General features: G+C 44.1%; 1 protein-coding gene across 1 annotated transcript; it reads right to left on the bottom strand.

Annotated features, from left to right (window-relative positions):
- Positions 1-10109: 10109 nt before the first annotated feature.
- On the bottom strand, positions 10110-18495 carry CCSAP (centriole, cilia and spindle associated protein). Its single transcript, XM_056853609.1, has 3 exons — positions 18162-18495; positions 14168-14454; positions 10110-10497 (listed from the first exon to the last, which is right to left on the bottom strand). Exons 1-3 carry the CDS (start codon positions 18493-18495, stop codon positions 10324-10326), a joined length of 795 nt encoding a protein of 264 aa, XP_056709587.1. The 3' UTR covers positions 10110-10323.
- Positions 18496-24627: the final 6132 nt, after the last annotated feature.

Genomic DNA, 24627 nt, shown 5'->3' with positions numbered 1-24627 from the left:
TAGGAGTGGGGAAACCAACCTGCTTCATCAGATTAGCCTCCGCTGCTCATGTAGAGGAGTGGGGAATCAAACCCGGTTCTCCAGATTAGAGTCCACTGCTCCAAACCACCGCTCTTAATTACTACACCACACTGGGGTAGGGTTTGGGGACTAATTGTATTCTGTTTCATACTGCTGTTTTTATCTTGTTAGATCTTAATAATGTGGCTTTATTTTTTGTTGTAACCTCATTACTTTTTACAAATGTAGTGTGGGATATAAAACGTTTAAATTGGCCACAATTGCCAGCCTTGCCTCTCTTATACGTACACTTGTAAGACAAGAGTCTTGATGCAACTTTTGCTTGAGACCATTTTATGCATCGGTTACCTCAGAATACATTTTAATTCCCTTACTTTTTGGACCTAGTTTGTATCGTTTGGAATTGTTGTTTCAGACCTGCATTAATAATTGCGAAGAAGGAATTCAGAGATATCATGGGATAAAAGGTCAAGTACTCTTATGGATTGAAAGCTGGCTGAAAAATAGGAAGCAGAGAGTAGGAAAAAATGGCCAGTTCTCACAATGGAGGGATGTGAGCAGTGGGGTGCCTCAGGAATCTGTTGGGACTGGTGCTTTTCAACCTGTTCATCGGTGACCTAGAACTGGGGGTGAACAGCAAGATGTCCAAGTTTGCAGATGATACCAAATTATTTAGGGTGGTTAAAACCGGACTGTGAAGAGCTTGAAAAGGATTTCTCCAAACTGGAGGAGTGGGCATTAAAATGGCAAATGAGATTCAATGTGAGCAAGTGTAAAGTGATGCATATTGGGGCAAAAAATCCTAACTTCACATATACACTGACAGGATCTGAGCTGGCAGCAACAGACCAAGAAAGGGATCTTGGGGTGGTAGTGGATAGCTCGATGAAGATGTCAACCCAGTGTGCAGCTGCTGTGAAAAGGGCAAAATCCATGCTGGCCATAATTAGATGAGGAATAGAGAATAAAACTGCTGATATCATACTGCCTTTGTACAAATCTATGGTGAGACCACACTTGGAATACTATGTACAGTTCTGGTCAACACACCGAAAAAAGGATATTGCAGAGCTTGAGAAGGTGAAGAAAAGAGCAACCAAAATGATCGGGGCTAGAGCAACTGGCCTATGAGGAGCTGTTAAAACACTTAGCTTAGAAAGAAGGCGATTAAGGGGAGACATGATAGAGGTCTATAAAATTATACATGGTATGGAGAGAGTGGAAAGGGAGAAGCTTTTCTCCCTCTCTCATAATACCAGAATGCAGGGTCACCTGCTGAAGCTGGAGGGTGACAGATTCAAAACAGATAAAAGGAAGTATTTTTTCACACAAGGCATAGTTAAATTGTGGAACTCTCTGCCCCAGGATGTGGTGATGGACACCAACTTGGAAGGCTTTAAGAGGGGAGTGGACATGTTCTTAAGGAGAGGGGTATTCATGGCTACTAGTCATGTTGCATACCTATTCTCTCCAGGATCAGAGGAGCACACCTATTATATTAGATGCTGTGGAACACAGGCAGGATAATGCTGCTGCAGTCGTCTTGTTCGTGGACTTCCTGGTTTGCCACTCTGTGAACAGACTGCTGGACTTGATAGGCCTTGGTCTGATCCATCATGGCTTTTCTTACGTTCTTATGTATTGTATGATTTTGTGAACACTTGCTTAGATGTTCTTCTCTCACCTTTTCCCCAGCTTTTGTTGCAAGTGATGATCAATGAAACTGCCATGGCTTCAAAGAGCTGCAATTTTAGAACTGCTTTTTGATTTAGTAAAAGAGACTACTTATGGTATTTAAAAATAATACTGTGGAATGGTAAACAGAAGTGTGCACATGTCACAGCAAGGCTGCAAAAAGGAAAATCTAATTCAGCAGACATTAAGACTCAAATACTGTACGTAAATGTTTTATGTTGCATATTTTTGTTTACTTCTAGTTAAAACATTGCTGTATCCTGTATATATGAAAGTCAACATTAAATTTCCAAAGCATGATATACTGACATAATAATATTGCACTAACAGCTTTTTTTTTAAATCATAAGACCTAAAATGTATTTTGTGTACTAGACTTTATCATGTTCCTTTTTATTGTACAATAGCTACTATTTATGAGTTGTTGAAAGCTACTGGCATTGACTGTCAGTGTCTTATTTGCCACATTGTACAAGGCGTTTACATGATTTATTTTGGGGGGTGGGGCGGAATGATTAGGTCGTAAGTTTACTAATCTGCCATATTGAAAAAAGACTTTTTTTTACTGAACTATAGTTGTCCTGTTTTCTGACAGTTATTAAATGTTTTTCAATCACTTTGTCAAGCGTAGGCTATACAGTTGGGAACTCTGACAGCTTTTCTCTGTCTGATCTGGCCTCCTGGACGATTCTTATTTGTGTCTTGTTTTTTACATCCTAGAGCATAAGGAAAATTGTACGTTTTGGGTGTCATTCTAGTGCAGTGTTTGAGGTTGTGAATTGCCATTCTGATATTTTTTTTAATTAAAGCAATTTCTGTAAGTAACACGGTTCAGGTATACTCTGTAACAAATAATTTATGTTGTAACTCGAAGAGGGTCTAATCATACAATATTTACAACATGCAGTTAGCATCTGTAATCTAGAAATGTAACTGGTAGCAATTAAACTACAGTATTGCAGATGGATTTCAGCAACTGTGCACAAAAATTACTTTTTATACAGATCTTTGTGACATGAAAGGAAAATGTCTGCTTTTGTGGTATCTAATAAGGGAATTGTTATATTTGTCATCTGGAAATCATACACAGCTTCACCTGGAAGCCTTGACATATCTTGGGGTTGTAAATGTTTGTCTTTTGTGTGTGTGTAATCGTTGGCCTGTTGGAAATCTTTCCAGTAGCTTTTGAAGTACTGGAAGAACATCTGTGTTTGTTTGACCCACAGCTAATCCTGAAACGATGAGGCTGTGTGAGGTATTTTCAAGAGATCTGAAGTGTCAGTGTGACTTTGAGTTATGACAAGAAAACCTGTATATTTTGTATCATTCACTGTGGATCTAAATTGTTGACACTTCTTGACTGAGTTATGGATGAGAGAGTACAAAGTTTGACATTAACATAAGTTAAGAACTCTGTCTGAACTCTGGGCAGTCTTCCAAGATGGGAAAAGAGGCTGAAAGGCAGCAGTGTGGGAATGGGAATCAGGGTAGAGCAGTGTCAGAAAATACTGGTTAACCCTTTCTCTGTGGGCCATTTTTAATTTGTTATGGAAAAATAGTCTGCAGGGAAAGGGTTAAGCCTCCTTCCTGGTGCTGTTCTGCAAAAAAAAACATTTGAGTTTGAGAGAGAGCGCTCACACTTTCAGGTCTGCTCAACTTTTTTCAGTTGGTTCCCTTTTTATGCCAGTTTAAAATTACAGCATTTGGACAAGCTTTACCACTTGGAAGGTTTTCCCCCCATTCTAGTTAAGTAGATTATAGAGATTGCAGAGGGGATACTAATTGACACATAGGCTAGACTCTGGAGTGCTTTTTGAGATAGACCTTCATGCAAACAGCCTGATTCAAACAAAGGTAGAGAGTATAGATTTAAAGGAAACTTGTTAGCACACTACACTTCATTGGGTTTGAGAAATTTAATTTGAAGTCCTGTAGACCTCAATTTATAGGAGCCCCATGGCGCAGAGTGTTAAGCTGCAGTACTGCAGTCAAAAGCTCTGCTCACGACCTGAGTTCGATCCCAACAGCCTTCCATCCTTCCAAGGTCGGTAAAATGAGTACCCAGCTTGCTGGGGGTAAAGGGAAGATGACTGGGGAAGGCACTGGCAAACCACCCCGTAAACATAGTCTGCCTTGGAAACGTCAGGATGTGACGTCACCCCATGGGTCAGGAATGACCCGGTGCTTGCACAGGGGACCTTTACCCTTACCTTAGACCTCAATTTAAAATTAAGCAATGAAAACCAAGTGGCTTGCATGTGTTATTTGTGTATATTTGGTTCGTCGCATGGATATATGGGGTGCATAGCATGGATGTCTTATGTAATGGTTCAGAGGTGCTTTCAAGAAATATTATTTGGTTAACCTTTTGTGTATATGTGTTTCAAAGTTGTGTACATTTGAATGCTTCATACACTAGTGTCAAAAACAATTCCAAAGAAACTTATTAGGTGTCTTCCTAGACGCTAACTTTTCTGCTACATATCACTTGAAGCTCCCTTCTGAACTATTTTACTGCCAGTTTCTCTTCTTGAATTGGGTGGCCTAAAGGGGAAGGGACCTTGACCTGGATGGCCCAAGCTAGCCTGATCTCGTCAGATCTCAGAAGCTAAGCAGGGTCAGCCCTGGTTAGTATTTGGATGGGAGACCACCAAGGAATACCAGGGTTGCTGTGCAGAGGAAGGCACTGGCAAACCACCTCTGTTGGTCTCTTGCTATGAAAACCCCAAAAAGGGGTCGCCATAAGTCGGCTGCGACTTGACGGCACTTTACACACACACAAAGGGGAAGGGATGAATCATTCCACATTTAAAAGATGTCATTTTTGGATGTTCACTCTGGGCTTTCTACCCTTTGTTCCAGAATAGCTTTCTCATGTTCTACTACAGTAACACACTATAAAGGATACTGCTGTTGAACAAATACCACAGTGGTCTACAATGCTAGGAATTGAAACTGCAATGCAAGAGGCTGTCTCTTCTGTAATGGGGCAAAGGGTAGATGCAACATTGATGGTCTCTGCCCACACCGCAGCACAGAAACGAAATCTGGTTCCCTGTTGCTAATTTCACCCCAGCCTAAGGGTAGAAACGGCTTGTTCTATTGCAAATATGTCTGCCACTTAATGTGAGTTGAGACAATATGGTGGTGAGAGAATTTGTAAAGGATAGTGGGTGTTAACACCGGAAGTGTTTTCAATGTGACTTAAGGGTAGTGGATTGCTCTCTGTATTGGCTTTGTTCCACAAGTAAAGACTACAGGAGCTTAAGGAGCATTATTACAGTTGAGCCTTAAGACAGTATGTACTTGGTCTTGACATTTAAGTGCATCTAAAAATAAAAGTGCATTTACACAGTATTAGTGTGCATTGAAAGGTTTCAAATGCATGGGTTCAGTGCCGGAAAACTTTTACTATATGCTTAATGTCATCTGAGATGTTACTAAAAAGTAAATAAAATAAAGTTTATTTAACTGCAGGTTTCTTTTTAACAATCCAGCAGATTTGGGGAAGAGATGGGGGGTGGATTGAATTAAATTTACACTTCCTTGCCCTAGGCCCAGGGCCATCTTGTCTAAACTTTTACTATCTCCAGCGTGTATCTTAACAAAGATGGTCCCCCAGAATTTTACAGTGCAAGCAAATATGCAGTCAGATATTCTTTTGCTTTAGCACCGTCACCAAGAAGCACAAAACTATCTAAATCATGATTTTAAAAAGGCTCTGCAGCTTGACTCTGCTGAAGACAAGCACATGAACTCCTTGTAGGTGTTATATGTTCTGATTCTCCCCCCTTCTAGAACAGCGGTTCTCAAATGTGGGATGAAACGCCGAGTAGGCTGTAGCTCTTTTAGAAATGAGTTGTGGGGTGAGGAGGAGGAACAGGGTGAGCTGGGAGAAAAAGCTCAAAAGCAAATTTGCCTTCACATAATGTACAAAATGACCATGAACTGTGTAGTCTGTTGGTTACTAATGTTATATATTCATAAATGCTACATATGAGAAATAAGGATTCAACATTAATTGATGTGAGTAGCATGGAGTGAGTTTGCAAGTGGATCCTGAAAAGTTTATATCATTTCACTATGTAATAATTCAGGATATATTCTTCAGTAGTAGCCCTACTCATGTGTAACAGTGAACACATATGCTGTATATATACACATGTGTGCATCTATTTGTAAGAAAGATCCAATGTGGTGTTCACTTAACAAATGAAACCGGGGACCAGTACCTGGATAAATGTACAATCAATCTTGAATTCATTTTTACCTGTATTGAATGTAACATGACAATTATTCAACATAATTCCTACTAGTAGATGCTACTCATGCTTTGGGGGGCTGTGTGTGTGTGTATATATATACATATATATGCTTTTTGCACTTCAGGATCCCGTTGTCTGGCTTTAGCTGGCCCTTAGCTTCCTGGAGTGGTTTGGTGGTCTTCCCTTGAAGCTGGTTATTTACCAACCGATGCAACTCAATTTTAGAGAACCCCTGTTGAATACATCCATAAGACTCAACCTGCTTAATCTTCTACTCAACACAGTATTATTAGAGTTCATTTTATTCACATGTACAAAGTTAAGGAACGTACAATATAAAGAACGTACAATATTATAAAAATGAGTACTACTTGAAAACATTCTAAGTCACATATTGCTTCAAGCTTAATCCCCCCCCCACTTTTCTCTAAAGTGATTTCAGTGCTCACAAGATTTAAGTGAGGGAGCTTTGTTTCACCCCTATCTTTTACCCCCTTTTCCTGTCAAAGGATTGCACGCAGGCGCAAAGTTAAACTTCCTGTATGGCTTTGCTCCCATGGGCCCTAACCTGTATTTTGGTTTCTCTGTATTAAAGCCAAAAAGATACTCAAGATGTTTCCCATGCAGTCTTACCTGCACATCTCATCTCAAGGTCACACTCCAACATGTTCTGGGGCAAATGTAAACATTAAAATACAGCTAGTAGATATTTCTATGCTCCCACTTGTATCCTAGCTCAAAACAGTACTTTCCCTTTTGACACATGGAAGCACCAAGAAGTTATTTTTCAGCGCCAGTCTGGAATAAAAATGCAGAAGTCATGGCTCTGAACAGGTTGAAGTATCTATTGCTTAAAGGAAGTGGTTCTCTAACTGTACGATGGTCCCTTTCCGCCAGGGGCAAATGGCATCGCAAAGAAGAACACAAGTTCTCAGGAAGGGAGAGGATTCTGAAGTGGGCTGAGCCAAAGGCTCTTCCTTCCAAGCAGTAGAGAATAGATACTACAGCTAGGAAAAAATTCCATGCCAATGTTGGAAACAGCAAGGAGTGAACATGTCATGTAGGAGCTTTCAGACTCCTTCCCTGGCCAGTTTTAAGAGAGCCCAAGATGGCTTCTAATACCAGTGTTAAATTTGTGCTCCAATTCAAGCATCCTTCCAACTTGCAGCTGCTTGGTCCCCTAATGAAAAGGGTGCTCCAAGTTTAGAGAGTGCTTCAACAAGCTTGAGAAACACCAACTTCAGTAAAATAGCACTTGTAGCCATGAACAATTAGTCACTGCGATGGATCCCATGATCCATCAGCAGAAGGTTCTGACAATCAATCATTCTGCTTTCCCCTTTCCCTGCATAGTTTATTGCTAGGGTTATGGGACCCCCGTAGAGCGTGGGCCGTGTTCCTTTCTTCCTTGAGTGGAGATTCACAGAAAGGACAAAGCAATTTTGCCCCCTACCCCTCTGCACCACAGCCTTCCACCCATATGGTTGTTATCCCACATGGAATATTATTCCACATTTGTCCCCAGAAAAAAAAAGCTGCTTGGGAGAAGGGAAAGTTATGAAAACCAGCAATCCTTGCATGGTCCTCATGCTGGATCTAACCCACTATTGTTCATAAACATAGCCGCTTAAAAAGAAATCTGATCTTTCAGTGTTCATAACATTGTGGTATAAAGATGTAACAGTACAAAAACACACAGCCCTACTTCTATATTCCACAACAGTGATTCAGTTAGCACTCCCATCACAGACCAATTTGAGAGTTTATCAAACCAAAAGAGCAGATAAGAAAATGATATTGTTACTTTACTGCAACTATCAAAACAACATTTGTGACCTGGAGTGCTCCATGCATTTGGCAACTGAAGGATGCACCGATCTGTCTTTCAGAGGTGGTGAAGGCAGAAGAGCCACAAATGTATGGTGAAACTTCACTGACTTTTTTTTAAAGAGATCTCAACAAAAAAAACATGCCATTGTCTCAATTTTACAGTTGTGTTGTACTCTCACTGTACAAAAAACATTAAATAGTCCCTAACTTTAGATCTTTACCACTATCTCATTAGCAGCCAGTTTTCCAAATATGCTTATGTACTGATGCGTTAGGGTGGCTGTTCTCCCATTCCTTTGCCAACATGGCAACTCTAAAGCATGTTTATTCATAAGTAAGTCACAGTGACTTAAGTGTACTCAGGATAGCACTCATAAATCCCAGTGAAGATGCTCAGCCAAAACATATTGTATGTTTAAACAACAACCGCAACCCTATGGCTGTATGTGCAAAACCACCCAGTATGTTCTCTCAGAAAACCATATGCAGAATTTTGGTATAAGTTACATGTATTCTATTAATTTTCAAAGGATCCTAAAACACGAAAAAGATTCATTTGGAGTAAAGTGCCACAACCCTGTTGAAAACCTTGTGACCTTGTGGGAAGTTAATTCGGATTCGCTAGATGGTTAAAGGAACTTAAAAATAAAATCTCTTAACCAGTTTCTAATGCTGCCTTTCATTTAGAAAAAAAGATCTTTAGGACAGGAGCAAAAAAAAAAAATGAGACTAGTCAGTGCAACAAAGTGTTACAAATCCTCCTGCAAAATCCAAGCAGTGCTTTAATTTTGTAGCTAAATTGGAGATATGGAACTAGAAAGACAAAGGGTACAAGATACCACTGTTCCATGAAAAAAGGGCATGTGAAGATAGAGTAAAAGCCAAAATTAGCAAAAGGCCAAAAACCTACCGCAGCCAGAGAAGGGGTGAGTTGTCCTCATTAGGCAGAGTACCTGATGGATCCTTGGGAAGAAGAGATAGCAACACAACTCAAATTTGACAAAATTCTTGAGATGTGTTCAGAGCGCAATACCAATTGCACAGAAAAGCCACCCTCTCAAATGTCGCAATACTGACACAACATTCTTGGAAGAGATTCTGTTATTGTGGCCATAAAGGTTTTTTAAGTGTGTTGTATACACAAACTAAATTTTTATTTAAAGCAAATCAGCAGTTTGGAGCATGATGCTTTCAAAAGGTCAGTAAAGATACAAGCACTAAGCATTAACCAGTGTTTGTCACATTCTATGACTGTCAATGGCTTCTTCCTCTGACCTATACAGACCTGTTTGCCGGGAAAACAGGAATATGTTATTCGCTTTGGAAAAGTACAGCAAATTTGCCCTGTCAATTCAAGTCCTATATGCACCACACGGAACACACACCAGCTAGATCAGACTAGTAGTAAAGTCCAATTCATAATTTTAGAAACTGATAAAAATGTCAATCTCCAAAAACTATAACAAAGCTGTTTAGGAAATACATTTTAGTCCATCCAGATAAAGCATTAAAAATGCATCACATTCCAGTTCAGTGATAAGTCCATATTATACCATCAGTCACTGAACAGACCACCGCTACTGGCTAATGATTGTCTATATCGGTCATTTGGTACAGTGGATTTATGACAGCAAAGAAATGCAGCTTAAAATACAGTCACAGCACATTATAATCTATTTCACTGACACTGACAAATCCAAATGGCCACAGAACTCAAAACTGGAATTGAAATGTGAAGTCACTCTCAACTGTGAAAAGTTTCAAAATCCTCAAAATGCCTGTAGTATTTCAAACCCACAGTCCCCAACAGCTAGCTATGCAAGACTCTTGGCTATTCATGTAGGCCTGCACAATTTTTGATCCATCAAACCAAGTGGATGTCACATTCTTGTAACCGAAGTCCTTCGAAAGCCACCCTATAGCACTGGAAGACAGATCACAAGGCCACTGTTCCAGTGTGAACGACATCACATGAAAATGCAACAGCATTAACACCTTTCAAAGAATTTTTACAGCAACCTTCTTTGTAGAGTCTTTGTCTAGTAGCCACCCAATATAGAAAGTTTGAATTAGTTACAATTTAACTTGCTTCCTATAGATTTTCATGTAACTTAAAAGATGACGGTTCCTCTGGATCAGGGTTTAATTTTATATCAATATAAGGGGGCAGTGTTAGTCAAGAAATTCTACTAGGGAGTTTTAAAAACCCATGTTCATTGGAAAAAACCAGAGATATCAGAAGTCCTCCAGAAGTCAATAGAAATACCTCTTGCAACACATTCTTTAAAAGAAGTTGTCAGGAAGCTACATTAGCAAATACATCTCCCATCAGAATGGATCCATCTGTTCCGCTTACTGCAGACAGAAACAACCCAAATATAAATAACAAAACAAACTGCTAGAAAATCCTTTTGTAAAAGCCTTGCATAAGTACTTTGGGGCTTTGCACCAGTATCCTGAAAGCATTGGAAAACATTTTCGGAGTTAAAAATTAGTCCAATCAAGCTGTGAATCACCGGGCTCGAGCTGAGTAGCACCTCATGTATTCAGTCATCCAGGGATTGTCTGGGCCAGAGGATTTTGTTCTCCAGGTTCTTTCTACTTCTGCCGAGTGAATCCGCCTCTGAGACAACTTTCTTTTTTCTACTTGCCTTCTGTTCTTGGCTCTTAATGCCGACTCGTGAATCTGCCAGAGATATTTAAGTGTTAGCTGATTTTCTAGAATATGCAACTTGCAAGCTATTTTGCTAAGGGAATCCACGTGAAGAATTCTCTCAGTCTGTGGATTTGAGGTGCCTTATGTTGGTCCCCTTGAAAACTTATTCCCCAGTAAGAGACTGTTTATAAAACAAAAGTTGTGCCGTCAAGTCACAGCTGACTTACACCAATCCCGTAGGGTTTTCAAGGAAAGAGGCGTTCAGAGATGGTTTGCCATTGCCTGCCTCCGCATCACAACTCTGGTGTTCCTTGGAGGTTGCCCATCCAAATACTAACCAGGGCTGACCCTGCTTAGCTTCTGAGATCTGACGAGATCAGGCTAGCGTGGGGCTATTGCAGTAAAAACAGGGTATATCCTAACTCTTTTTGCAATTTATGCAATTAAGAAAATTGCTACAGGTTAATATATTTTGCTAAATTTTAAAATGCTGACATTCTTTGAGGGAGTAGGTGCAGGGGGGCAGACAGCAAAAGACTTTAATTCTGATTGGAATCTACAAAACCTTCCAGAGAAACTTGGGTCTTACTGCAAAGTCCTCCTATATCCCTAGTGAGGTAGAATGGAAAGGAAGTGTTTGACATATTGCCTTTGCCAAATAGTACAACCGTACTGTCCTTCAATTAAAATTAATATCAAAAGCATACACCTCTATCTAAAAAGAAATGTAAAAGATTTAAATTGACACTTTAAAAATGCAAGACTTGTATAACCAACAACCACTGGTATTTCCGTTCTCATACAAAACTGTTGCCACCAAAATTTCATCCAGCTTAAACCAGATGCTGCAGTTGTTCTTTAGTTGACTGGCTTACAGTATAGCAGCCAAGATTCTAAGCAGCTTTAAAGATATTCAGCAGCTTTTATCTGTCCCTGTAGTAGTGGAGAACCAGAAACACTGGACCATGTCCTTCTTAGGTGCAGTTATTATAATAAGGATCGGTTGAAGATTCTAGGCTCTTTTGAAAAAGAGTACTGGTTATCTTGAAGCCTATAGAGTCAATATCCTCCTTAAGGACAAATTTCCACAGGTAGCAAAGCTGGTGGCAAAGTTTTGTAAAATAGTATATAATTTCCGGAAACGTAAACAAAAATAAAAAGGTGTTTGCCGTTAATGGTCATAAAATGTATATACTTTTTAAAAATCTGCTAATAAAGGCAACAGATTTGAATCTGCTCCATTACTAGCAAGCAGGCCATTTCCTCAAGCAAAGCTTATTCCATATTTTAAAAATTTCACACTGCAAGTAGATTTTGGTGGACATATTCTTTGTTGGAATGGAGGAGCCAGTACATAACCAACAAGGAATACATGCACTCACATTAATGTATATTTTCAGAAGACCCAAGCTGGCTCCCTATCGAGCAAGACAAATCCATCACCAGCTTGAATCACCTTTAACACCACTTCTCTCTCCATCCTTCCCCAAAAGGACCTTACTTGGTCACTACCCAAAATCTGAGGAAATGTTACAATATCCTTGAATCTGGATACCACAACCATATATACAGCAGGAATAAGTGACTGAAAAGTCAATGAGGATTAGAAAGAGTGGTCAAATATGATGTGCATTGGCCAATTATATGCCAGCTTCAAAGCAATTTTCATATACAGCCAATGTCCAATCAGTCTTTTGCATGGTTAATGAACACACATGGCATGAAGTCAGCCTGAAGACACTAATGAAGGAGGCAGATCTTAACGTTCAGTGTTTCTGCCTGCATTCATATGGTATTCAAGCATTCAAAAAACTATGTCAAAAGTGTTCGCATACCTTTCTTCATCTACTAATCACCATACAGGAGCACAGGGAAGGGGGTAATTACTTGGCTCCTGAATGAGCCTTATTATAGATGCCATTTCTTTTATTTCTGTAGTAATTGCCCCCACCTATTTACCTGTTCACTTTGAATAGCAATTATCTATTCAGGCAAGCTTAGTGTTCCAGATTTCAATGGTCTTTTAATTTTATTTTTGCCGTCAAGTCACAGCTGACTTATAGCGACCCTGTAAGATTTTCAAGGCAAGAGATGTTCAGAGGTGGTTTGCCATTGCCTGCCTCTGAGAAGCAACCTTGGTATTCCTTGGTGGTCTCCCATCCAAATACCACCCAGGATGGACCCTGCTTAGCTTCTGAGATCTAATGAAACTGGGCTATCCAGGTCAGGGTTTTGATGGTCTATGCCTGCATAAAATCACGTTGGCTTAATCAGTAGCCCAGTTGGTTTCTAAGATTTCTTCCATAATTCTGTCAGAAGTATAACAAACTTCATCAAATCCAACATATCAAATGAGCAACACTTAGAACTTACAGCTTTTCAAGGTCACTCAAGTCCCAAGAGCCTACCATGATGAAGTCGTCAGTATTTCAACCCTTTGGGCCATTGCTAAACTTGGGCTCACTCTGTCTTGGGGCACTTGGTGCTAACTGCCTGCTGTTTTTATAAAGATTACTCTTTCCCTCAGATAAGGAATAGGCCATGTTTCTAGCAGAGTTCCTTCCACAGCAGCACTGAAATGGCAGCCAGAAACAGAGAGAAAAAAACACCTTGCATTAAATCGGCGTCAGCAAGCACAGTTCAATGTAATCTGCAAAAAGAAGACTAGAAATTTTAGCTTCAGAACTGTATCCTTATTCAATATTTCTCAGTTGTGGTCAACACAGAAGTATAGGTATGTATAGACTGACATCATTCTGATTTCAAGGGCAGAACTATGATATTCCATTCTATAACATACTGTAAAAGGTAAAGGTCCCCTGTACAAGCACTGGGTCATTCCTGACCCATGGGGTGACGTCACATCCCGACGTTTACGAGGCAGACTTTGTTTACGAGGTGGTTTGCCAGGGCCTTCCCCAGTCATCTTCCCTTTACCCCCAGCAAGCTAGGTACTCATTTCACCGACCTCGGAAGGATGGAAGGCTGAGTCAACCTTGAGCCGGCTACCTGAAACCAACTTCCGTCGGGATCGAACTCAGGTCGTGAGCAGAGCTTGGACTGCAGTACTGCAGCTTACCACTCTGCGCCACGGGGCTCAGTTATAACATACTGAGTCCCAGACAAATCAGGCATTCAGCTATGGTCCTATATACCCAAGTGCCTCAGTGGGGTAAATGAACTCTTGCTACACTAGGCTCCTTTTTAACAGGCTTCCAATCATGGAGCATGGCAGAAATGGCAGCGCCCTGAAGAGCATGAATTCAAAATGACCATGAAGGGTGCCCTGGGGCAGGCAGTTAGGGAGAAAGGCTCTGATTCCGATCTCTACCAGCAGCCCAGGGCACACAGACAGAGGGGGAGGAAGTCATAGGCAGAAGACATGAAAATGAGACAGCAGCAGCCTGGTCAATTCTCTATCAGCTCATGCGCTGAACAAGATGATAATGGCACATAGGGACATAAGGAGAGCCCTGGCTTTAGGCCGTAGAAACTATGCAGGCCGAGAGATGAAATGTGGAGACTAGAAATAGCCTGGATGGTGATGGGGAACCTGGGGAGGGGAGAGATTTTGGACAAGAACTCAAAAAAAATTTTAAGTCTTGTTACCCGCTCTGAGCCATCTGGCAGGGAATGAGGGCGGGCTATAAATAAATAAACAAGCAAACAAATAATAAGCGCATAGCTGAAGTTAGCTTACTTCATTTGCTGAAGCAGATGCACAGACATTGTGAGTTTTCTGACTGCCCGTATCAGTCTGTTTTTCTCCCCAGCCATACAAAGCAAACGGGTGTTTTGTTCCCTTTGGTGTTTCTGTCCTTTGAGGGCTTTTCGCTCGTCGTCCGTCCCCTCGGCTGGCCAAGGCACCGCGGCTTGGAGACCGGCCAGGCCGACGACCTGTTGAATCGTTCCTTTCTTCCCCTGCAGACCTCTTTTCAGCTTCCTTGATTTCAGCCTTCCCTTCCGCTTTTTCTTGCTCTTCTTCCTCTGGAGAGAGTCAGAAACAGGTTTAGCTTTCGCGTATGAAAACAGGGCCACTGGTTAGCATTGCTCAGTTACTTAGTTCTTATCTACATTCATCCACACTGCAGCTGAGATTAACTACGGCTTGGCACAGAGTCTACTGCATGCCAACCGGCTGCGACAGGGCATCAGATTTCTTGTACCTCTTCCGTTAACCTGGTGCCCCGGAAAAGACAACATTCCTTTACCAAGGCGACAGATGCGGTGTGGACACATCAGCAAAGGACGGGCATCAGTGATCAGGAGAGAAGTAGCGGAAGGGCCGGTGCTTTCTCCATGCAAGAGGTCAGATCACGAATGCCTGCGGGGGGGGGGGGGACTTGTAAGAGGACTTTCGCTCCTTTTCACGCCAATCTGGCTGGCTTTGCAAGTCCTTTGTTACTGCCTTTCTAGGGGACTGGGGGAAGAACAAGAAGATGATGCAGTGTTTAAGATGCATGGAAACTATAGCAACAACTTACATAAGCAGCTATGGATCTATGTGAGCATCACCAGTACAGTTAAGTGGTTGTGGGCAAATCCGGCACATGCTGCACAAACAGCCTTGTTTTCAAGGCAAAGGGTCAAGGTACTGAAACGGCTGTCGTCTAATGAGAAGCAACAGAGAAGGCCAAAAAACAAGAACACTGCTGCACAACCTAAGTTGTATACAGGAAAGATCTTTCCCTCCAAGATACCAGTTTGACAAGAGGTTGAGGGGCCATCTCAGCCAGCGTGGTGTAGTGGTTAAGAGTGGTGGGGTCTAATCTGGAGAACCGGGTTTGATTCCCCACTCTTCTACATGAGTGGCAGACTAATCTGGTGAACTGGGCTGGTTTCCCCACTCCTCCACATGAAGCCTGCTGGGGTGACCTTGGGATAGTCACAGTTCTCTCAGAACTCTCTCAGCCCCACCTACCTCACAAGGTGTCTGTTGTGGGGAGGGGAAAGGGAAGGCGGTTGTAAGCTGCTCTGAGACTCCTAAAGGTAGATAAAAGTGTGGTATAAAACCAACTGTTCTTCTATTGCTATATTTCTGTTAACATTTAATTCCAAATATTTTAAAAGGAAGCACAGTATATTAACAACACAGGCTCCATCGTTGGGGTCAGGCTTCTGCAACTTTCCTTAGCAAAAATTCATTAGTAGGAAAATTGGTCTAGTAGTGTTTAATCAAGTTATTCCACCATTTCACTTGTTTTCATTATTTGCTCGCATTCGTCATTTGTGTGAAGCGAGCCACACTCTGAGCATTTCACCTTCCATTTTTAAGAACAGATTCCAGCCCTCGTGGGAGTGAGTTGGCAGGGCAATAGGCTCAACCAATGTTATAAGATCACTACACATTATATTGTCAAGTGTACATACAAAGAACAAAAAATTACAGGCTGTGAAGGGCTGGCAATGGCTCCCTGCTGATTGTAGAAGGGTTTACTGTGTATTATTTGAAACATATTCTGGATTTTCTGGCCTACAGACAACTATGCTAGTTAACCCCTTCACCGTTTTGCATCTATGGGTATAAACACAACCAAATCAGAAGCTTTGCCGAAATGCATTTAATACATTGGTAATTTCCACCTTTTTAAAGGAGTGTGGGTAAGTTATTTCAAGATATTATTGAAAACAAAAAGTCTTATGACAAACTGGCCTTCAAGTCTTCTCTTTGTTTTGGCTGTAATGGGGCGACTCAGAAGCCTATTGGGTAGGCCGGTGTCCCTCAGCATGTGCGACTCTGCCAGGATTTGACACCCTTTCAAGGCTTTTGAAATGCTCACAGCGAAGGAAGCAGCCGTCCAAAGTTTTCCAAAGCTGATGAGAGATCCAGGTACTTTGGCTGAAATCCCAAAGGCCATTCTCTAAAGCTGGCTTCGCTTGTGCCAACAGAATAAAAACAAAATATGCTATCATGGCCGAAACTTCACCAGGGTAGTCGCTTCTGCCCTTCACAGCCTAGAAACTCTTTACTTTTCACCTTCCTTTTGAAAGCCGCTAAATTCTAGGATGGAAACGTTTGGCAGCCCCGGATCAGACACGTCTGGCCCCATTCATTTATGTATTTACATTTAACTCTGCATGGAATCTGGCTGCATATTAGTATACCCCTTTTGTGGCCTGGAGACAGCAGTATTACATAATACTGACGTTTCTACAGAATTTTTTAATGAACACAAATGTGCAGATCTCTCATTAATAGAAAGAGATTAATCCCGCATTTAGAGGATTATTGAAGCGTAAAACATGGATTCAGCCACTGTTAGTAAGCTAGCCCCCGTTTTTGAAGCAAATAAGCAGGCTGAGTCTGAAGGAGCTGTCTCCCCCCCCCCCACTAGCAAGAGAATGAAGGGTGTCTCAAGAGAAGCCAGGCTTCCAAAATGACGGCTAAGAGGGCAGGCGGGGGCAGAGGAAGAGGAGGGAAGATTTGAAGTGAACAAGCAGCTGGTTGCCATGCGATGAGGCAGAGAGCATCTTGTGCCTCCGACGGAAGGGAGGGGATCACTGCAACGTGACAGCCCTCTCCGCCCGACGGCTCCCCAAATCCCACAAAACAACACAAGCCTTTATTGGCATATAACAGGAAGAACCTACATTTGGGTAAAACAGAGTACAAATAAATAAAACTGGATAAAGCCATCCCAAATCAGCCATTCAGGAAAGCCACACACCATTCACGATACCCGATTGCTAGCTGCAAGAACCTTGCCACTGATTCAATTATTTTTGGGTTTTGTGTGGTCATAAGATAGGATGTCCTTATTTCACCGGAGAGCCATGCCCTGTTTACGAACAGTGGGTCAATGAACGGGGATCGGCGACAAGCACCAAAGAAACAATCGAAAAGGGCATGCACAAGGGATTCAATTTCACCATGCCCGCAGGGGCAAACTCTGTCCGCAAATGGATTTTCCCCCAAATCCATAAACTGGGGAGGGGGGGGGGAATCGCTTTACTCCCAAAATCCGTAAATGACGTGGGGGGGGGGAGCTTTGCTTCCAGCTTCCTTGTCTGAGCAGGATCTATTGGGGGGGGTATTCAGCAGCAAGCGACGAAATAAGGGCAGCACCGCCCTCGCCTGTTCTCTGACAGATGGTTTAAGCGATTCAGCTTCACCCCACGCTCGGCAGCGGGAGGCGGTCGCCAAATCGGTGGTGAAGCGCCTGCGGGGTCTCTGCACCCTCCTACTCTGCAACAGTCAGGAGGCACAGCGGACACATGAAGCTGCCTTCTACTGAATCAGACCCTTGGTCCATCAAAGTCAGTATTGTCTACTCAGACCGGCAGCGGCTCTCCAGGGTCTCAGGCAGGGATCTTTCACATCACCTATTTGCCCAGTCCCTTGAACTGGAGATGCTGGGGATTGAACCTGGGGCCTTCTGCAGGCCAAGCAGATGCTCTGCCACTGAGCCACGGCCCCTCCCTTCCTGGACACGCAGCCTCGCCCAGCCGTTCGATGTGTTCGGAGCCGGGGGTGGGAAGGATTTCTCCCCCCCCCCATCAAAGATGAACATCCCGCGGAGGGAGGGATGGATGGATGGACGTCGACGACGACGCCCTCCCCCCCCCCCGGCTCCACAGCGACTCCCTCCTGCCAGCCGGATCCCCACCGCCTCCCCTCCGCGTTCCCGCAGCCCTCCAGCGCCCGGCTCAAGGTCACGCCGAGAGACCGAGGCTCCCCGCGCCCCAAGCCATACCGGATCCACGCGGGGGTCCCGGCGGGCCGGGCCGGCGGCTCTCCCCGGCCCCGTCGAGCCTGCCGGGATCAGGCTGGCCGGGCGCCTCCTCCTCCCGCTGCTGGGCGGCCGGGGGGCTGGACGTGCCCGGCGGCGAGGGGGACCCTCCGCTGCCGCCGCCGCCGTTGCTGTCCTGCTCCCAGCCGTCCCAGAACCAGGGCCGGTGCGCCTGCTCCAGGAGGCGGCGGCTCAGGCGGTAGCGCAGCAGCTCCTGGTAGCAGGGGCCGCACGCCTCCCACTTGGGCTCCTGGTAGCGCTTCATGTACTCGCTCTTCGCGCCCCGCGACGGCACCATGGCCTGGCCTGGCCCGGCCCGGCCTGCCCCGCGGGGTCGCCCTCCAACCGCGGATGGAACGATCCCCGGGAGCTTCGCCCCGCCCTCCCGCTTGGAACGTTCAAACACAAACAGCGGCGTTCTGCGTCCGCCCCCGCCCGCTTCAGCCAATCAGCGGACGGGCGGGGGGGGCGGTGCTGCTGCTGTGACGTCAGAAGCGGACCTCGGAAACCCTTTGAAAGCATCCCAGAAAGGCGCCTTGCGGATGGGCCCGATGGAGCCGCGACGGGGCGGTCGGTGGTTTCGCCTGGTATTTCATGTGATCTTTGCCGGGTTCAGATTTATTAATACAGCCCGTAAAAACACACGTGTCGTTTATACAAAAGGTAAAAAAAACAAAAAATTTAGCCGCTCAACCGAAAAGCATTCCTAATTAAAAATTTCAAATAATTTATAATGGACTAAAATTGACCATCTCCAACAAGAGATGGATGGACTCAATAAAGGAAGCCACAGCCTTCAATTTGCAAGATCTGAACAAGGCTGTCAAAGAGAGGACATTTTGGAGGGCTTTCGTTCATAGGGTCGCCATGAGTCGGAAGCGACTTGACGGCACTTAACACACACACATACACAAAATTGACCATATTGTGATTTATCTAAATTGCAATTGCCCAATATTAGCGGTCAAACTTTATGTGCACATCTTTTCCGGGTTGTTTGTGTGTGTGTGTGTGTGTGTGTGTGCGCGCGCGCGCCAGGACTTTAAAAAAAAGGCTCTGCGTGGGTGATGCTCCTTCTGCAGTGCCTTTAGTCACACGCTTTTAGTCACTCACCAACTCAGCTGCTCAGCAAAGTACCTTATACACGTGATGGCAGAAGGTGCCATTTGCTGCGAGCTCCTGTGTACATTTCATTCTATCGAGCCATTTATCGATATATGAAAAATAGTTCTGCCCCGGTTGTTCTATCGTTCAAAGGCGTTTATGCTAAAATAATTCATACAGATAGACCAGATACAGCTCATTTTAAAAACCAAGCAATAGAGCAGCAATTTAGATCTAAAATACAGAGCGCCAGGTAGCCTTAGCAGTCCTGAGGCCAACGAGAAGACATGAGGCATGGTGGGGTAACATTAACAGGGTGCTGAGGAGAGTCGGGGGGGGGGGAAAGTCTGGGACTTTTCGGTTTAGCAAAAAAGGCCACTCAAGGTGGACTTGCATGTGCAAAGCGCCGTCAAGTCACAGCTGACTTATGGCAACCCCATAAGGCTTTCAAGGCAAGAGATTAACAGAGGGGGGTTGCCATTGCCTTCCTCTGCATAACAACCCTGCTGTTAGCTTTAGTGGTCTCCAATACAAATACTAACCAGGGCCAACTGCTTAGCGGCTGAGATCTGACAAGATCAAGCTACAGCATGGTGTAGTGGTTAATGTGTCAGACTAGGATCTGGGAAACCCAGGTTCGAATCCCCACTCAGCCATGGAAACCTGCTGGGTGACCTTGGGCCAGTCATACACCCTCAGCCTTGACCCTGGCAAGTATTTGGATGGGAGATCTCCAAGGAATACTGGGGCGGGACATGGAACCAGGCAATGGCAAACCGCCTCTGAACATCTCTTGCCTTGAAACCCCTATGGCAGGGGTGGGGAGCCTTTTTTCCGCCAAGGGCCATTTGGATATTTATAACATCATTCGCGGGCCATACAAAATTATCAACTTAAAAATTAGCCAACCAAGCCCTAAGCAGGCAGCTGCCCCAGATGACCCCCCCCCGGCACGGGCAAGCAGGCAGGCATCCAACTTGTGGTGCACTCGGCCACCTGGTGGCACAGGATGGTCTGTTGCACCAGCGGGCGTAGCCCTGCAGCTGCACGCCAGAGTTGCTCCTGCTCTGCATGGCCAGATTCTACAGCCGGCTACTGCTACCTCTGCCTGCAGGGATGAAGTGAGGACACACTGGCTAAGAACTCGAGGGCCCCCACGCATTCTGGCTCTGCAACCTTTAACCCCTCCATTGTCGCCGCATCCGCCCTCAGCCCTCTTGTAGTACAGAGGGAATACCTTTCTCCACAGCCTGGGTGGGAAAGGGTTAATACAGTTTCTTGGGTGGTCCTAGCAGCTCCATAGCTAAAGACTCTCGGCAAAACAAACTCACATCTCCCTTGAATAGAGGCTATTCCTGTCCGTGGGAGGGGGCGGATCTCCAGTCTTAGATCCTTCTGAATGAGCTAGAGATCTCCCAGGACCCAGATTTCGCAGGCCTTAAACGCCCCGGGCCTGACGCTCCCCACCCCTGCCCTATGGGGTCACCATAAGTCAGCTGTGATGTGACAGCAGGAAAAAAGTGGACATAATAGTGGTTTATAAAACTATACATTAGGTGGAGAAAGTGGATAGAGGGATTTTTTTTTCTCCTAGAACTTGGAGGCACCCAATGAAGCTGATGAGCAATAGGTACAGAACAGACAAAAGGAAGTAGTTATTTACTAAACAAGTAATTAAACTGCAGAATTTACTACCATGGATGTGCGGCACCTCTGCAAAACATCTTTTTGGATAGGTAGGCCCAATAGCTATACTAGGCCCAGGCCATTTAGGATCTTAAATCTCAAGCCCAGCCCTTTGTGTTGCCTGTAAACCAGTGGTTCCCAAAGAAGGAAGTATCACCCCCTGGGGAGGGGTGGGATTACCTAGGGGGGTACTAAGAGGCAAGGGGGCAGCAGGGGGGCTCTAGAGGTGGCCCCCTTCAACTGTGTTGTTGGATAGGGTAGGGGGCGCTGGGGTTGAATTTGTGGAACCAAGGGGCTGTGGCCCGAAACGTTTGGGAACCACTGCTGTAAACTCTACTCCTGGTGCTGAGGACTTCATCCTAGCTGATGTACATTCAATCTGTGTCAAGGTGATGCAAAAAAACTTCAAGCCTGCCAAGGACAAAGGTGAGGGTTGGAGGGAGAAAAGGCCACACCTCATCAGATCACAAAGAGCTGGAAGGAAAGAAGCAATTTCTGGAATGAGCCTGATAGAACCATCAAGGGTTGCCAAAAATCAGCCGTCAGAGATGACTGGTTCATAATTTTGGGTCCTTCAGTTATGACATCCATGTGCCTTTTGCTATTTTCCTGTTACTATCAGGATGTCCTTTGTTTCATACAGAGACACTACCCACATCTTGGTCCAGCCAATAGCAAGTCATGTGTCTTTTAAGTCATATCTGGGCTAAAGTAGCTGGCGCCCATTGGTTTCCAACCCACTCCCCCATCTTTCCTTTCTGCACCCATCCTGCTTTCCTTATAACTGGTAGAAGAATCTCCCCTCTCTCTTTGGTGCCTACTCTTTTGGGCTCATGACATATTGTGCCACTACTTCCTGTTACCCCACATAACTGTGGGTTGGGAGACATGCGTTTTCTCAGGCCTTGTGATGCTCGAGCTGCTGGAGAGACTCCTTGTTTGATATTAATGTCGAACAAGTAAGAGCAGGCTACAAGCTATCAAGATGCCAATGCACAAGGGAGCATTGGGTTCCCAGGTTCCGCTGGGAGCTTGAGCACACCTTAACAATGACTGTTCTTTGGCTTCCAGGGGACACATCAAAATTCAGGCCATGATTAATTATAGAGGTTTGCAGCATAAAAATCATCCTCCTAGGACCACCTTACAATGCAGACTTCTCTGGAAAGCTAATCATCACTTGGTCTTCATTAAGTCCAAACTGTCAATCAGATAATTCAGTCATCCCACCTGTGTGCGTTAAGTGCCATCAAGTAGCTTCTGACCTATGGTGACCCTACGAATCAATGTCCTCCAAAATGTCCTATTGTTAGCAGCCTTGCTCACTGAGGGCCGTGGCTTCCTTTAGAGAGTCAATCTATCTCGTGCTGGGTCTTCCTCTTTTCCTGCTGCCTTCAACTTTTCCTCGCGTTATTGACTTTTCCAGTGAGTCTTGTCTTCTCATAATGTGACCAAAGTACAATAGCCTCAGTTTAGTTATTTTGGCTTCTAGGGACAGTTCAGGCTTGATCTAGAACCCACATCAGTTGTTTTTGGCTGTTTACAGTATCCATAACTCTTCCAACACCACATTTCAAAGGAATCTACTTTCTTCCTGTCAGCTTTCTTCATTGTCCAGCTTTCACACCCATACAGAGTAATAGGGAATACAATGGCATGAATTAACTTGAATGAGGGGGCCATCGAGCACCATTTTACAGCCAAAGCAGAGAAGGAACCCCCTCACTACCAATTTGTTCTGGCTATCTCAAAGCTGGGGTCTAGCGCCAGCAAACTTTAAAGACCTCTGGCTGCTGAAACCGACCAGAAAGGTTGCATATGAGGCGAGCAGGGGGAGAAACACCCAGCTCCATTCCTGAGATCTTAAATTTTTTTACCTAAAATCACCAAAAGGGTTTCAAGGGGGAGTGGGTTTGAGGGGGGAGGGACAAGCGGGAATGGGCGTGAGGAAAGAAAACTTGATGTTAACACTATTCACAGGAATTGCCTCGCTTAGCTGATCGAGGCAAAATTTAAATTCATGATAAAACAGGTTCCTGAAACCACGGGACAAGTGCGGGACAGCTGCGAAGTGACTTCTGAAGGTAGGGAAAATTATGAATAACTCAAAAGAAGTGAGGCTAATAACCAAGTAATAAATGGCCTAAGTATTTGAAAGGCTGTCACTTAGAGGAGGGTAGAGAGAAGTTCCTGTTGGCAGCAGAGGATAGGACTCACAATAATGGGTATAAATTACAGGCGGAAAGGTACCGGCTAGACATTAGAAACTTTTTTTTTTACAGTAAGAGCAGTTCAGCAGTGGAATCAGCTGCCCAAGCGAGGTGGTGAGCTCCCCCTCACTTGTAGTCTTCAAGCAGCAGCTGGACGATCACTTGTCAGGGATGCTTTAGGCTGATCCTACATTGAGTAGGGGGCTGGACTAGATGGCCTGTATGGCCCCTTTCAACTCTATGATTCTATGGTTCTCTGACTGCAGTGGTCATAGAAGCCCCGGGTGAAGAAAATAGCTAGCCAATCCCACTAAACTATGTGGTCAGGCTAAAAACAATACAATCCTAATCAGAGTTACTCCCTGTGAGAGGGAGCGAAATGCTGGTGAATTGTTATCAAATATCAGCTGAAGTTTGTTTGATGTTTGCTGCTGTGAACACAAAGAACCCAGGAATCCTTGGAAAGTACATAACTTTCATACACACAAGGCAAACATTTCAGTGTCTCCCTAAATCTCACAATGTGCAGAGACAATTTCTATCAAGATCACTTCCAAAGTTGCCCACTTGAGGTCCTCTTAGGGGCTTTAGTTTTACATTCTTCCTATAATGCTCCCTGCAAAATGATACTTAGGGTTATTTGGACGGTCTTTAGCATTTTGGAAAATAATGAGAGCTGGTATCTGTTTCTCTTCCACCAACTTTATGAAATAATCCACTTAGCCAAAATCAACAGTTCATACTTTATTTATGCCTTTTATGAGGCTGAAGCACTTCTAGATATTTTTGCAGGAATGCCATAATAAAACATCTAAAAGGTAATCATAACAATGTTAGAGTGAAGTGACACTTCAATTGTTCATTTACCAGCTACAATAAAATATTTTAAGTTGCCTGCACACATCCTCCACGTTTAAGATTTCCAAACACCAGTATCTATTTCTACCAAAACTGTCCCGCACATGTATGTTTTGATGGAACTTCTCAGCCATTCAGACACGGCTTCTAACATTCATCAAGCAAGTCCAAGCTGTTTGGACCATCAATTGAACAACTGAGGGTGCCTCTGGGCAGTAGCTGGGTAGTAGTTTAGGGATCAAAGGGAATGGTAGAGAATGGGCTATCAAGCCAAAGAGCTGCAAGATCCCATGGAAGGGTACAGCACTATTAGGAATATAAGAACATAAGAAAGGCCATGCTGGATCAGACCAAGGTCCATCAAGTCCATCAGTCTGTTCACACAGTGACCAACCAGGTATCTCTAGGAAGCCCACAAACAGGACGAGTGCAGCAGCACCATCCTGCCTGTGTTCCAAAGCACCTATTATAATACTCATGCTTATCTGATCCTGGAGAGAATAGGTATGCATCTAGCGTGTATAGGTGTATTCTATCTAGCGTGCATGTGATTGCCTTATCACTTGTACCTC

This window comes from Euleptes europaea, chromosome 7, assembly GCF_029931775.1.
Source record: "Euleptes europaea isolate rEulEur1 chromosome 7, rEulEur1.hap1, whole genome shotgun sequence".
Lineage (NCBI taxonomy): Eukaryota > Metazoa > Chordata > Lepidosauria > Squamata > Sphaerodactylidae > Euleptes > Euleptes europaea.
Note: the sequence above shows the minus strand (reverse complement) of the source record. Positions and strands in the feature narration are given on the sequence as shown.

What these genes read in the sequence shown, in the direction of transcription:
- CCSAP (XM_056853609.1), bottom strand. Translation starts at nt 18,495, where the DNA reads ATGGTGCCGTCGCGGGGCGCGAAGAGCGAGTACATGAAGCGCTACCAG. An exon ending in GGGACCCCCGCGTGGATCCG is followed by an intron (nt 14,455 to 18,161) that starts GTATGGCTTGGG and finishes GACTCTCTCCAG; the next exon opens with AGGAAGAAGAGCAAGAAAAA. An exon ending in CATCTGCTTCAGCAAATGAA is followed by an intron (nt 10,498 to 14,167) that starts GTAAGCTAACTT and finishes TATCTCTGGCAG; the next exon opens with ATTCACGAGTCGGCATTAAG.